Below are 16,518 nucleotides of genomic sequence, written 5' to 3'. Positions count from 1 at the left end.
GTGTGTGCTGGTATCATTTTCAGCACACAACAGCATTGTTGCTTTCCTCTTTCTCTAAATAACGTGTGTGCTGATATTATTTTCAGCACACAGCATTGCTGTCTCCTCTTCAATACACTGTTAGAACGTTTTTGGCTTCTTATTCTTCATATAATCCATGGATTCCAAGTTGAACCCTAGTTTTCTTACTCACCTCATGACCCACAAGTTATCTCATGATAACTACTTACTTTGGAAACGTCAGATTGTGCCTTTTATTCGCAGTCATGGTCTTTATGGTCATCTAGATGGGCGATCACCCGCCCCACCCACACATATCATGCAAGAAATAACAGGTGAAGATGGGAAGGTGAGTCAACTTCGAACCACCAATCCTGCTTATGACATATGGGTACAACGGGATCAGACATTAGTTGCTTACATAACTTCCACACTTTCTGATCGTGTTTTACAAACCATTTCTGATGATCAATCTGCTGCCGAGTTGTGGAATGGACTAGCTCATTCTTTTTCTCAGGTCTCTGAATCTCGGGCTTTGCAACTCAAGTGGCAATTCCAATCCATGCGAAAATGAAACAAATCCATTACAGAGTTCATGGGGGATGTCAGGGTTATTACAGATCAGTTAGCTGCCATTGGAAGTCCTGTATCAGATAAGGACATGGTACAACAGGTATTAGGTAGCCTTGGACCTGAATATCGCATGTTTTGCACAGCACTCCAGGTTGTCTCAGTTCTTCCATGTTTTGATGATCTTCAATCTAAGCTTCTGCAATATGAGGTCAATTTAAATCAGGAACACGTGTCAGATGATACTCACCCTGTGATGATGGCACATACGCCTATTCAAACAGGAGCTTTATTTACTCCTCCTCGTCCAAATGGAACAACTATAAACAAAGGAGGATTACTACCTACACCAGCTGGAGGAAGCCTTGGCTCAGGTAGTGTACCACGAGGGGGACGTGTTCCTACTTGTTTTCTATGCAACAAGCGGGAACATGTTAAAGCAAATTGCTGGTACAATCCTCAGAACCGAAACAAAACAGGGAGGCCAGGGCAGAGGGCAACTCAGACGTTCGCACGTAATCCTCAGGGACAGGTTCTTCCACAGGACGTACAAAATATCCTTATGACTACTTTCAATCAGATGAACTTGCGTCAAAATGATGATGGTATATGGTATATTGATTCAGGGGCAGCAGCACATGTTACTTCTGATGCAGGTAAATTTTCTCACTTGACTCCTTACACTGGAAATGGCATTATAGTCATAGGAGATGGATCTCACCACCCCATCTCTCACACCGAAAATGTCTCCCTTTCTTTGCCTGAATCTCAATTACCCTTGTCAAATGTCTTACTCACACCTGCTATTCAAAAGAATATTCTATCTGTGTCTAAATTAGTTGATGAAACAAATTCTTCAGTTGAATTTACTCCTGTTTATCTCAAGGATCTTCACACCAAGAAGACGCTCGCTAAAGGTGAACGGCGCGGGAACATGTACGTCTTTGAAGAATCTCATGTGCCTTTGAAGACGTCGTCTTCCGTAGCCGTGGCTTCTTCAGCTCCTTCCTTTCCAACATTTTTGAGTCGATCCACAGATCATAGTTCTTCATCTAGAGCCTTGAAACTTAATAAGCCAAACTTATGGCATCTTCGTTTGGGTCATTGTAGTCAAGTTTTTCTTGACAAGTTGTCTGCTAAAGGTCTAATACCCGCAGTTAGTTTAGAGTCAAAATGTCCAAGTTGTCATTTATGCAAAAGTCATGTACTTCTTTTTCATAGTATCAATAAAAGAGCAACAAAGCCTTTTGAGATTATATGCTCAGATGTTTGGGGTCCTGCGCCCACTGCCTCTCTTTCTGGATCTCGATACTATGTACTCTTTCTTGATTCTTACACTCGTTTTAGTTGGATTTACTTCATGAAAAACAAACATGAAGTTTTCAAGTTGTTCAAACAGTTTCATGCACTAGTCCAAAACCAATTCAATACCAATGTTGTATATTTCCAGTGTGATGGGGGGGAGAATACATATCCCATGATTTTAGTGAATATTTAAAGGAGCATGGCATTACACGTAACATTTCTTGCCCTCACACCCCTCAACAAAATGGAGTAGCTGATAGAAAACACAGGCATATTGTTGAGACAGCCTTGAGCATGATGCACACTGTGGGTATTCCCTTCTCTCTTTGGACTGAGGCCTTCCATACAGCTGTTTATGTTATCAACAGGTTGTCCATGACCATCCTTGAAGATAATTCTCCATATTTTGTTCTTTATAATTGTCATCCATCATATGAAGAACTACATCCTTTTGGTTGTGTATGTTATGTTCACATTGATCATTCATTGAGAAATAAGTTTCAAGACAGAGTTGTACAGTGTAAGTTTCTTGGGTATGCAGATGACTATAAGGGATACAGGTGTTATGATCCTCATACAGGAAAAATTCGGGTATCTAGAAATGTTGTTTTTGATGATGAAAATTTTGACACTCTGGATTCATCTTCCACAGATACACAGGACAGTTATGATCCTTGGCTCAGTGACTCACTTTTATATGACTCGTTGCCCTATGAGGATTCATCTTCATTGACAGATAATGAACCCTATACTTTCGATGTGGAACCGCATATGGAAGACATTCCTCCTACAACAACATCCTCACGTTTTTCTGGTCTTGTTTATTCTCGTAGAGCTCATCCAGTCAATGATGAGACTCCTCTACGACGTTTCACTCGGATTAGACATCCTATAGATCGTTGGGTAAGTTATAACAATTTCTCTTTGGATTTTCAAACATTTCTAACCAGAGTGTCCAAAGAAACAGAACCTTCCTCCTTTCATGATGTTGTACATTCCCGTGCCTGGGTAGAGGCGATGAATGAGGAAATGGAAGCATTGCATGAATGCAATACATGGGAAATTGTACCAAGGCCAGATAACAAGAATGTTGTAGGATCCAAATGGGTGTACAAGATCAAGCACAAACCGAATGGCAGTGTTGAGCGCTATAAAGCTCGTCTGGTCGCACGAGGCTTCACACAGCAGTATGGGCAGGACTACGATGAAACGTTCAGCCCAATAGTAAAATTGGGCACCGTTAGGATTATCATTGCATTGGCATTACAACATGGATGGTCACTCAGTCAACTTGATGTTAAAAATGCTTTTTTGCATGGTGAACTAAAGGAAGAAGTTTACATGGAGCAGCCACCTGGTTATAGTATGCATGATTCATCCAATTGGGTATGTAAACTTCGACGCTCTCTTTATGGCTTGAAACAAGCTTCTCGATCTTGGTTTGAGAGTTTTTTCACAGAGATCCAACATCATGGGTGTTAAAATATGTTGTACATATATATATATTTATATATATATAGATCACGACACATACACATATATATATTAATTATATATATGTCTATGTGTCTATCTACATATATAAATATATATATATATATATATTTATATCTTTTGTAAATAGACCCATATAGGGGTAAAACAGTCTTTTTACTTCTTATCGCATATTGTAATTTTTCTCCTTTTCTTTTATTTCCTTTTTTTTCTTTCTTTTTTATTTTCTTTATTCTTTTCCTTTTCCACCTTGGAATGGGCCCCACCTAGGAGGACGTTGGAGCATCCAACGGTCATATTTATGACCGTTGGAAGGGCTCCAACGTCCCTCTAGGAGCCCTTCCAAGGCCTCCTCTTTTGTCTATAAATAAAGGGGTTTCTCCCCATTGTAAAGTATGCTTCTTTGAAGCCTTTTGAGTGGAATATATATTTTTCATCTTCTTTTGGGTGCCTTACCACTTTAAGTGGTTGTGTTGTTCTTTTGCCCATTAGTGGCTATTTGTGTATGTGCGTGCTTTCTTGTTTTGCTCTTGGAGACTTCATCCGGCACTTCATTACATGGTATCAAAGCCTTGGTTGATAAAGCTTCATCGGATCTTCTTTTGACAAGTAATATCCTTCTCTTTCGTGCATTTATATTCCTCTTCTACAAATGGCCAACAAGGATGCAAAAATCGACCTCTCATTCAAATTGGATGGGACCAATTATCGCATGTGGGCGGCCGCTATGGAAAACAATCTCAAAGGTAAAAAACTTTGGGGTTATGTATGTGGAACTATTCCGGAACCACAATTGAAGTTGACCAAGTTTGAAGGTAATGAGGAAAAAGCTTTGAACGAAGAGGAAAAAGAGAAGGCTATTCTTGATTACTCTTCTAAATTAGAAGATTGGGAAAGTGAGCATGCTAAAATTTTAGCATGGTTCATGAACAATGTTGAATTAAAGATTTGTGCAAATCTCGCCAAATTCAAGAAAGCTAATGAAGCTTGGTTCTTTATGAAAGGCATGTACACTCAAAGAGACCTTGCTAGGCATTTCTTTCTACAAGAAAAGGTAAGAGCTACCAAACAAGGTGATATGAGTATTAGGGACTACTATAGTGCCCTATCTTCTTTATGGGATGAACTTGTCCTTCTCGAACCCCAATGGGAAGGTAGTGCTATTGCTATGAGGCAAGAGCAAATGGAAAAAGAAAGATTTTTCCAATTTATTCATGGGCTTCGCCCCGAATTTGAGCAACTTAGAGGATCCCTTCTCCATAGGGCCTCTACTCCTCTAAGTGATATTTTGGCCGACTTATGTCAAGAAGAGACTCGTTTGACATTAAAACGAGATGTTGATGAAGTTCATGCCGTATCTAAACCCGGCAACAATGTAAGGCCATACAAACCACCTCATTTTTTCAAAAATAATGGTGGTGGAGGAAGGAAAATCATTTGCCATAATTGTAATGAACCGGGCCATATTCGTCCGGATTGCCCAAGATTTAAAAAGAAGGTGGCCTCCGTTGGAGAAGCTCCTCCAAATGAAGATTCAAAGAAAGATGGTGACATAAAAGAGTCTCTTGCTCATCTTACCGAAACTCTTCAACAATTCATGAAGATGAGCTCCTCTCAGTTTTCCTCTACACCATCCACTTCCGGCGCCGCTATCTCCTCCTTCCCAGGTATGACATCTTGGATTCTTGATTCGGGTGCCTCCTTTCATATGACTCCGAATGCATCACTCTTATCAAAAACAAGTCTCAACAAATTTAAATCTTTTGTCTCCACTGCTGATGGAACATCCTTGGATGTTGAAGGCATTGAGAATCTTGAGAAAACTTATAATGAAAACAAAGAATTTTTTGTTCCCAAAATTCGAATTATTCCAAAACTTAATTTAAATCTATTTTCCGTTTCCCAAATTACCGATTTTGAATATAATGTCACTTTTTCACCTACCCATTGCTATGTGCAGGATCTCCTGTCCGGGAAGCGGATTGGGCAAGGCCATAGAAGAGGGGATCTTTATTATATGGATTTTTTGTCATTGCCAACCAAATCATTTTGTAATCATGTTCAATCCAAAGATATTGAGACTTGGCATAAAAGACTTGGACATCCTAGTGTTTCTAAATTGTATCTCTTTCCTTTTTTGGAAAAATTTTGTAATACAAAAACATTCACATGCAATGATTGTATCCTTGGAAAAATTCATTCGCTTCCGTATCCTCATAGTAATTTTGTGTCAAAAAGACCTTTTGAACTTGTGCATTCCGATGTATGGGGACCGGCACCCGTTCTATCCAAGGGAGGCTACTCCTACTATGTTAGTTTTGTTGATGACTTTACTAGATATACATGGGTATACATTATTAAAAACAAATCCGATGTCTTTAATAATTTTAAAGAATTTCATATTCTTATTCAAAACCAATTTCAAAACAATATAGCTATATTTAGATCCGACTCTGGAGGAGAATACATGTCTAAGGATTTTCAAAATTATTTCAAAACAAATGGAATTTTACATCAACGATCTTGTCCTAAAACCCCACAACAAAATGGTCTTGCGGAAAGAAAACATAGACATTTAATTGAAACTACAAGAACACTTCTTGTTTCTAAAAATGTTCCTAAAAACTTTTGGGCCGAAGCTCTTCTTACCGCAACATATTTAATCAATCGTATGCCCTCTGCTTCTTTAAAAATGTATCACCTTTTGAAAAATTATTCAAAATTACTCCAGATTTTAATAGATTAAGGATATTCGGATGTAAATGTTTTGTGCTTGTTCAAGGACAAGATAAACTATCACCTAAAGCTATTGAATGTGCATTTATTGGATATGGTGAAAATAAAAAAGGTTATAGATGCTATGACACTCGAAATAATAAACTCTATATATCAAGAAATGTAAACTTTCTTGAAGAACAAAATGGATTTGATGTTCACACATCTAGAGAAAACCTTGACTATTCCTTCCTATTTGATCTTGCTCCTAGAATTGAAACACCAGATGCAAGTACTTGCGATAATACTTGTGATGGCATCTCCCATCATAATGATATACTCCAACATGGTAATGATTCTCAAGTTGAGAATCTTAATGAAATGAATGTATATACCCGACGGTCAGGAATTGAACATCAACCTGCTCTTGAAAGATATTCTCAAGATCTCTCAATAGAAGAACCTATTAATGCACCTAGGAGATCTTCTCGTAATAGTAGACCTCCACAAAAATTTGTATCTTATGAATCTTTCTCACCTAATTATAGGGCTTGTCTCATGTTAATTCATTCATATCATGAGCCTACTTCCTTTAAAGAAGCTAAAGATCATCCACATTGGATTGAAGCAATGAAAGTTGAATTAGAGGCTCTTAACAAAGCTCAAACTTGGAGTATTATTCCCCAACCATTAGGAAAAAAGGCAATTGGGTGTAGATGGATATATAAAGTTAAAACCAAGTGTGATGGATCTCTTGAGAGATACAAAGCTCGTTTGGTTGCAAAAGGCTATGCCCAAGAATATGGGATTGATTATGAGGAAACCTTTGCTCCCGTAGCTAGGATGACTAGTGTGCGAACTTTAATTGCCTTAGCCTCCATTAAACAATGGCCTATATATCAACTTGACGTTAAAAATGCTTTTTTAAATGGAAATTTATATGAAGAAGTTCTTATGGATCCTCCGCCAGGTCTTGAAATTGGTAAAAGAAATATTCTAAAGTTAAATAAAGCTCTCTATGGTCTTAAACAAGCACCTAAAGCTTGGTATGATCTTTTTAGCAAAGTAGTTCTTGATAATGGTTTCTCCTCATGTTATACTGATACTGCTTTGTTTGTTAAAAATTCTAATGATCACATTACAATTCTGTTATTATATGTTGATGACATGATTATCACAGGTAATGATAAGAGAGGTATTAACCTTATTAAAAATATTCTCAAAGAAAATTTTAATATGTCTGATCTTGGTTATCTAAGATATTTTTTAGGTATTGAAGTTGCATACTCTCCCAAAGGGTATGTCCTCTCTCAGATGAAGCTTGCCTCCGACATTATTGACAGGTCTGGACTGACTGATGACAAGAAGGTGGAGACGCCAGAAATAATCAATGCCAAGATGAGAGCCAGTGATGACACTCCTTTAGCTGATCCCACACCTTATTGTCAATTGATTGGGTCGCTCACATACTTATCCATCACTAGGCCCGATATTTCTCATGCAGTTCATAGTGCAAGTCAATTTCAGACTGCTCCCTCCACCATTCACATGGCTGCTGTCATGAGAATTATCAGATATTTGAAAGGCACCATAACAAAAGGATTATTCTTACCCTCTTCTTCACCTCTTACTTTACTTGCTTATACTGACTCTGATTGGGGTGGTAACCTCGATGATCGTATTTCTACCACAGGGTATTGTGTGTTTCTTGGAGAGTCACTTATCTCTTGGAGGTGTAAGAAGCAACAAAAAGTTTCACTCTCCTCTACTGAAGCAGAGTATCGTGCGATGGCCACTACCACCACGGAGATCGTATGGTTAAGAAGTTTGCTTAAAGATATGGGAGTCTCTTTCTCAACTCCCTCAAAGCTGTGCTGCGACAACAAGAGCTCTATCTACATTGCCAGCAATCACACCTTTCATGAAAGAACAAAGCACATTGAAATGGATTGCCATTATGTTCGTGATGAGTTCCTACGAGGCACCATTCAATTGCCTTATGTTCCAACCGAGTACCAGTTGGCGGACTTCTTCACCAAAGCTTTGCCATCGCCTTGTTTCTTCTTTCTCCTTAGCAAACTCTCGGTGATCTCACCGTGTGTTTGAGGGGGGGTGTTAAAATATGTTGTACATATATATATTTATATATATAGATCACGACACATACACATATATATATTAATTATATATATGTCTATGTGTCTATCTACATATATAAATATATATATTTATATCTTTTGTAAATAGACCCATATAGGGGTAAAACAGTCTTTTTACTTCTTATCGCATATTGTAATTTTTCTCCTTTTCTTTTATTTCCTTTTTTTTCTTTCTTTTTTATTTTCTTTATTCTTTTCCTTTTCCACCTTGGAATGGGCCCCACCTAGGAGGACGTTGGAGCATCCAACGGTCATATTTATGACCGTTGGAAGGGCTCCAACGTCCCTCTAGGAGCCCTTCCAAGGCCTCCTCTTTTGTCTATAAATAAAGGGGTTTCTCCCCATTGTAAAGTATGCTTCTTTGAAGCCTTTTGAGTGGAATATATATTTTTCCTCTTCTTTTGGGTGCCTTACCACTTTAAGTGGTTGTGTTGTTCTTTTGCCCATTAGTGGCTATTTGTGTATGTGCGTGCTTTCTTGTTTTTCTCTTGGAGACTTCATCCGGCACTTCATTACAATGGGTTCACTAAAAGTGTTCTAGATCATTCATTGTTCATATTCAAAAGTGATTCAGCTATTGTTTGGGTGCTTATATATGTTGATGACATCATTATTACCGGGAGTGATGAGGTTCACATATCTTGGGTTAAGTCTATGCTGATGGCTAAATTCAAGATGAAAGACTTGGGTCCCTTGCGATATTTTTTGGGTGTGGAAGTTGATAATCGACATGAGACTATTACATTGAGCCAACATAAGTACACCATTGATATTTTACTTGCTACAGGGATGGAGAATTGTAAAACAATCAGCACACCTTGCCTTCTAAATCATAAGCTAAGTGCTAAAGAAGGCACTACTTATCATGATCCTACTTTGTATCGTTGAGTTGTAGGGATGTTACAATACTTAACATTCACTAGGCCTGACATAGCATACTCTGTCAATCAGGCTTCACAGTTTATGCATGCTCCTACAGATATACATATGGAAGGAGTAAAAAGGATCCTTCGGTATTTAAAGGGTACGATTGGAGATGGCTTGATGTACACAAAGGACACAACTTATATGTCAGGGCATCAACTATTCACCTACACAGACGCGGACTAGGCGGGTGATCCTGACGAGCGAAGATCAGTTTCGGGGTATTGCATTCTTATCGGCAATAATATTGTAACATGGAGTAGCAAGAAGCAAAAGGCAGTGGCGCGATCAAGTACTGAAGCAGAATATCGTGCAATGGCAGCAGGAACAGCCGATGTTACATGGGTGAGACATCTACTGCAGGAATTACAAGAACCAATCTCGTCCTCTATGCTTCTTTGCGATAATCAGAGTGCTATTAATATTGCCTTTAATCCCATCCTTCATTGTCGTACGAAGCATATCGAGATCGATCAACATTTTGCTAGGCAAAAGGTGGAAGAAAAAGAAATTGAACCTGCATATGTTCGGTCAGATATGCAAGTTGCTGACATCTTTACCAAGGGATTATCCACTCATCAGTTTTGGGCACTCAAAGGCAAGTTGAGCATGATCAAAGACCATACTCAACTTGAGGGAGGCTGTTAGTTTTGGATCTTGGATCTGACCCGCACCACATTCCAAGATCCATCTTGGGATGCGTGGGCGGTGGCATGTTTGTAATTTGTTTTTACTTCTTGTGTAAAGTCATACTATGTACAACACTTATAAATATTAAGTGAAAGAGGGAAAACCCTATTGCCGCCGACCCCTCTCTTCTCTCTTTACCTCATCTCTAACCCCTGCAGGTGAATATTTCTGACACTTATGAATGTATAATATGTACACAATGTGTGTCATCATACTTTGGTTTGCGCATACTATGTTGCTTTGTGTGTTTGTATGAATTTGATACATGGTGCACATATAACTATTATGGACATGTATAAGTCGTGTTCGATGCATATTGTGAATGTTATATATATTGTCTTGTCATATGATGGACTCATTTATTCTTGTATAGAAGAAAGCATGTGAATGTTATAAATTGTTTTGCACTTATATGTCTTGTTTGCTTGAGAAATATATGCGTATGATGTACGATAGGATGGTCAATGAGATTTTGACCAACCCTTACACAATTATATCTAAGGTGATATATCGATTCATGTGGTGAAAAATGCATATGACTTTTATCGTGTGTGCAAATTTCGAACTACGTAGGAGTTGCTTCGTATTATGAAATGCACATGTTCATGTATACATGCATAGAACTCATGTTTTGTTTACGCATACTTCGAGGTTCAATTTACAAAGTGCAATGTTCTTTGTGGCGATGATATGATGCGTAGGATAATATGCTTATGTATGATATAATTTAAATGTCACGTGAAATGAAATTATGAATGCATACGATAAATGTTTAAGTTCAATAGTGAACTTTGGTTCATGAAACCTTATTGGTTAAATATGTGATTTTATAATTTTAATGTCATATGAAGTGATGTATGGTGTGATGCTTTGATTGTATACATGCTTATGCCTGTGTTGATGGCTATCGACCTTGAGAGTGGTCAATTATATTGATGCATATATCACAATAGTTTTCACTGGATATGGTACCCATTGAGAAACTGTTCCCAAAGGATTCTCTGTGAGGGTGTGCATGACCAGATCAAGTAATCTGGCTAGAGCGGCAAGTCTCTGTGAGGAAGTGCATTGTCCAAGAGCGGGTAGCTCGCGAAGACGGTATATTCCTTTGAGGAAGTGCATTGTCCAAAACTAGGCATTTCATCCGTCTAGGGCGGTAACTCCTTATGAGGTTGTACATTTCCCAGACCAGGTGATCCGGTGTGGATTTTGTAAATCTTTATTATAAATAAATGAAATGTTATGATGAATTGTGATGATCTTCTGAGTTGATTGAAATAACCAGTTATGAATCTATAAAATTGGCTTTTCTATTATAGCATGATTATATATTAAACTCAGATATGATAATCAGATCCTTATTGATTTTAGATCTTGACATGAGGCTATGATTGTGATGAATAATATATCTTTACCTTAAAATGTTTGATATGTTTTCTTTAAGTTCAAGTTTGAGTTGCTTTACCAAACTTTAGCGAGTCTGACTCCGTTTTATGGGGGACAGGTAATGCAGGTAAAGTATGATAAGTAGTTTGAGCGAAGGGCTGGTCGAGTTGCATCCTCGAGGGCCCACTCTTACCTTGTGATCTTGGTATTCATGATCTTTTTGTTTTAAGTACTTGATCATATAGAGACTGAAGTATTGTTTTCATACTCTGATTTGAAATAAAATTAAAACTCTTCATATTTCAGTCTTATATTATACGTGGTTTGAAATGTGTATATCCCGTGCATTTTGATTTGATTGTTATCTTTAGTGTAACCGCGTCCAAATTCTTAACCATTTTTAAAAATCGTTTCCGCATTATAAGATCTGATTTACTTATACTTATCAAAAAAAAAATTGGTCTCGAAATTTCAATATTTGAACTATAATTAAGGTTAAAAAAATTTGGGCGTTACAGACATGCACCAACACCTAGCAACATATACACATGCATATACACTTAGGCTCTATTTGGGAGCCAGAGTTGAGAGGGAGACCATAATGGAGATGGACTCGTCGATGGGTCGGCGGAGATGGGAGCGGAGTTCATAACAACATCCTCGAAAGGATATTGTTGAGCTCCACAAAAAACAACACTCCGCTCGTCCAAACTCCGCTTCAATCTCCCCTCCGAAATCTCCTCCCCTCTCAACTACTTCAAAATAAATCAGCGGAGCCAAGGCGAAGATCTCAGAAATCCTATTCTCCGCTTCCGACACCGACTCCCAAGCAGAGCCTTACTTTTAAACGACAATCTCATTTTTTTAGGCAACTTATCTCTACTGTGAGGAAGGGCATTTTTAATATTTGAAGTAGCTGAACTTTACCAAAACTAGAGCAGCCTAAACGGTCAGTCATGTAAGCTTGCACAGCTGATAGTCAGCTTGTTACAGCTTTACATACAACAAGCTTGCATAATGCTGCAATTGTAAGTCCACATGCATTTTTTTTTTTTTTGAGAAAGAGCCCAAGTTACAGAATGCATTATTAGATGTACAGAACAGAAGAATAGACCAACACTATCATGAACAACTACAGATGCAAGCAGGCCAGTCTGGCATCAGGGAAAAGCCAAAACACTCTGGCAACTCAATCTAAGATTGTCCCTAACTGGCAGAAGCTGACATTTGAGTTAGATCGCAGAAGCTAATCTGTCTGACAAAGTAGTTTAAATCTGTTAGTATTTGGTAGTTCCCACCAGCTCATTGATGACTTACCATCACAGTTTGGCACATGGTAGTTATAAATTCACAAGAGTACTCACCTCTTCCAAGTCAGAGGCACTAAATGATGTTCACTTGCATCAAATGCATTTTTACTGTGAAGCAGAACAAGACTATTTGCATGGCAGCTCCTGACCTAAAGACTCAGGACCTAACCAAATCCCAGGTCCCATTTAAATTTCTGCTCCGTTCTCACAAATTAAATGAATGCATGAGGGATATGAAAGAATATATTAGTACAATTTCAGGGAACCCTTACTTCATCAATATGTCTGGCACAGCGGTGTTATCTCTGATGCTAAAATGGGCATCGACAGTGCACTCACTGCTTCGAACAAGACTCCTCACATGTGCACATTGCATGCACACTGAATGGATGGTAGGCTCAGGAGTTTCAATGTTGATATTGTAAATTCTAACAGCAGCACAAAATGAAATAGGAGCATCACAAATTGGTAACAGCTGACTTTCAACAGAAATACACCCAGCAGAAATTGCTCTTGTCTTTGATTCGAAGCTCTGAATTTTTGTTCACAAGGGAAAAAAGTAAAACTGAGAATCAAATGTACTAGGCATTCCTTTAAACAAGCACAAATGAAAAGAAGAAATTAAAACTTTGTACCTTAAATTCTATGTGGCAAATAGAGAGCCCATTGTCACCAGTTCGCATGAATGATGTCAGGATCTCCCCAAATTTTGTGACTGCCTCTTTCAACTGCTGGAGGGTAATGCTGGGTCGCACCTTGTCAACTATAATACCATTTCTTGAGACTTTTTGGCTAAGGGATGTATCACTGATGGGGCTCCCTCTATCTGAACCAAAATCCATTCCAGCAAAGCCACGGTGGTTCCCCAAGGAGAGTCTGGAGCTAGGAGTACAGTTTTGTGGTTTAGGCAGTGGTTTCATGCCACTATCCTTCTTGTACATCGAGTGTACGCTGGATGCAGCACCCTTGGCCATTGCAGACTCATTGTCAAAAAGCTTCCTTGAAAGTTCTGGATTCTGCTGGAATAGGATCACAATTTAAATGAACAAAGAGTATAACAAGAACTCAAGCAAATTAAAGCACACTGTAATCAAAGTTTTCATGATAAAGATAAACTAAACACACAGAGAAAACCAAAAAATTTAATAAAGATAAAAATAAATGTCACCTACTTAAGACTAAAGAAAGTCTCACAGTTTCCCAATTTTTCAAAAGTTTGCACGCATAAATTGGGTTGAATGTGATGTGACCAGCCCAGAATCTTAACCAACGAGGATTCGTTGTTGGAATTCCATGCTGACAACCCCGCTCCCACTGTATGTGCATGTGTTTGTATGTATGTATGTGTGAATGTTTGTGTGCTCATGAGAGACCCACAACCCAGGACCATGGATCACGTTTTGCAACTCAAAGTAGAGAACCGGTAACCATGTTAAAAGAGAAAAAAATCACGCATAAAAACAACAGTAAATTCTGATAGAGACCGGTCAACAGTAAACAAATTTCCATCCTTTTATATTAACAAAAATCATAGAAAATACAGCTAGAGATTAGAGTGAGAAAAGTTATTTCATTACAATAAAATCTATCAAGATCTTTAGAATCACCAAAACAACATTAAGAATAAATCAAGAAGCCCTTCAATCAGATATAATTCACATAATTTAGAGACCATAACAAGAACTAAGAAGAGGATGTGCAACATACAACTGGACCTTCTTCTATTAAACCATTCAACACTGTTTGAGACTGGTAATGATGTAGATTTTTAAAATGTCTGGTTGAGAAATTCATAATAAATGATTTCATAAAAATCATGATAGCATTTATGAACTCAAACATGCTGTCATCTAGAATGGATTTGCCACAGACCATAATCTGAGCCAACCAAATCTGTTATAGATTCAATTCAGAATCTGAACATGATTGGAAACCGGGTTGGATGGAAATCTACCCCTCATCTGACCCACTGACAGCCCACAGTTTTTGTATTGCAAACAATAATAACGTGCCGAATACTCCTTATTCATCACCTTTGAAAAATCATCTCCAGCTGGGAAATCCAGCTCGGCAAAGTTATCCTCTTGACTGACAGCAAGCTCTAACTGCTTAACACTCAGAAGTCCATGGTCTCCCTGCCTTGAAAATGAATGCGAAATTTCTTTGGAAGATGTGATATCAACAAATCTTTCCCAAGGCCAGCACTTATTTGCATTCTTTCCAGAAGAAGTATTGACACGATAATCAGATCCAGCATTAAACCTGATACCCAAAATTAGAATGATATTATCAATGTTAAAATCATTAAACCTTCTACAAAAAATATATGAAGACGCAAGTCCAATCTCTCACTAATTATGTTATTTTCTTTTGGATAATCCAAGGGAAACTCCCCCCTCACCCAATCACCGACTGCACATTGGCGGGCTTCTGGTTGGTAAAACCTTTAAGGTTCCCCCAGTCCACCGGGGGAGTACACCCAGCTCTAATGAAACACTAGTGCAAAGAAAATGTCACAAAGTGACCACAAGAGATGCACAAGTATACAAACAAAAAGCCACTAATGGGCAAAATATAATAAGCCACAAAGGGACAAGAGCTTAAAAATATAAAGAATCTCTTATTGAAAATGCTTCAACAAGCATTACAAAATAGTGGGGCAAGATCCCTCATTTATACAACTAATGGACAAAATACAATAAGCCACAAAGGGGCAAGAGCTTAAAAATATAAAGAATCTTTTATTGAAAATGCTTCAACAAGCATTACAAAATAGTGGGGCAAGATCCCTTATTTATACAACTAATGAAAGCAAAGGGGCTCCCATAGTCGTTGGGAGCCCTTCCAACGGTCACATTTGTGACCGTTGGAGAGGATCCCAACGGCTCTTATGAGGGCCCATTCAAATGCTTAATAAAAAATAAAAGAAAAAAACAAAAGACAAAAATAATAAAAACAATAAAAGGTCCCTAATGGACATGCGTATTTATAAGTGAAAAGACTAATTTTCCCCTAGTGGGCATTACAAAAGAGATATACAGATATATATATATATATAACATCCATATATTTTAACACCCCCCTCAAACTGACGGTGAGATCACCGAGAGTTTGCTAAGGAGAAAGTAGAAATGAGGTGATGGCAAGGCTTTGGTAAAGAAATGTGCTAGTTGATACTCTGAAGTAACATATGGTAGTTGAATGGTGCCCCGTAAAAATTCATCTTGAATATAATGACAGTCCATCTCGATGTGCTTTGTTCGTTTGATGAAAGGTGTGATTGCTAGCAATGTAGATGGCATTTTTATTGTCGCAACACAACTTCAAAGGAGTAGAGATAATGACTTTCATATCTTTGAGCAAACTTCTCAACCGGACAAGTTCGGTAGTAATTGTGGTCATCGCCCTATACTCAGCCTCCACAGAAAATAGAGACACCATCTATTATTTCTTATATCTCCAAGAGATTAATGATTCTCCAAGAAAAACACAATAACTTGTTGCAGAAATACGATCATTGGGGTTACCACCCCAATCAGATTCAGTATAAGCAATTAAATTAGGAGATAAAGAAGATAAGAATAGTCCTTTGGTTATGGTTTCCTTCAAATATCTGATAATTCGCATGACGACAGTTATGTGAATGGTAATAGGAGCATTTTAAAATTGACTTGTACTGTGAATATCATGAGCAATATCTGGCCTGGTAATAGACAAATATGTTAGTGATCCAATCAGTTGACGATAAGGAGTGGGATCTTCTAAAGGAGTTTCATCATTGACTCTCATCTTAGCGTTGATTACTTTTGGAGTCTACTTTCTTTCCGTCAGTTAAGCCAGACTTAGCAATAATATCTGATGCAAACTTCATCTGAGATAGAACATATCTCTGAAGAGAATATGCAACTTCGATCCCTAAAAAATACCTTAGAAATCCAAGGTCAGACATATCAATATTGTTTTTA

At 38.0% G+C, this 16,518-nt stretch overlaps 1 protein-coding gene across 2 annotated transcripts in view; it reads right to left on the bottom strand.

Moving 5' to 3' along the window:
- The window catches only part of LOC149846286 (sucrose-phosphatase-like protein), a 53,433-nt gene that overhangs the window by 16,107 nt on the left and 20,808 nt on the right, over positions 1-16,518 (bottom strand). Inside the window, exons 3-5 of one of the 2 annotated variants that reach the window (XM_089996286.1) lie at positions 14,587-14,815; positions 13,189-13,572; positions 12,826-13,085 (exon numbers count right to left, since the gene is read on the bottom strand). In XM_089996286.1, coding sequence (XP_089852412.1) covers positions 12,826-13,085; positions 13,189-13,572; positions 14,587-14,815 — 873 coding nt within the window. The remainder of the gene's footprint in view (positions 1-12,825; positions 13,086-13,188; positions 13,573-14,586; positions 14,816-16,518) is intronic. The other variant, XM_089996287.1, reaches the window with a different exon arrangement.

This window comes from Nuphar pumila, chromosome 2 (assembly GCF_984573655.1).
Source record: "Nuphar pumila chromosome 2, dmNupPumi1.hap1.1, whole genome shotgun sequence".
NCBI lineage: Eukaryota > Viridiplantae > Streptophyta > Magnoliopsida > Nymphaeales > Nymphaeaceae > Nuphar > Nuphar pumila.
This window is presented reverse-complemented; position numbering and strand designations above follow the sequence as displayed.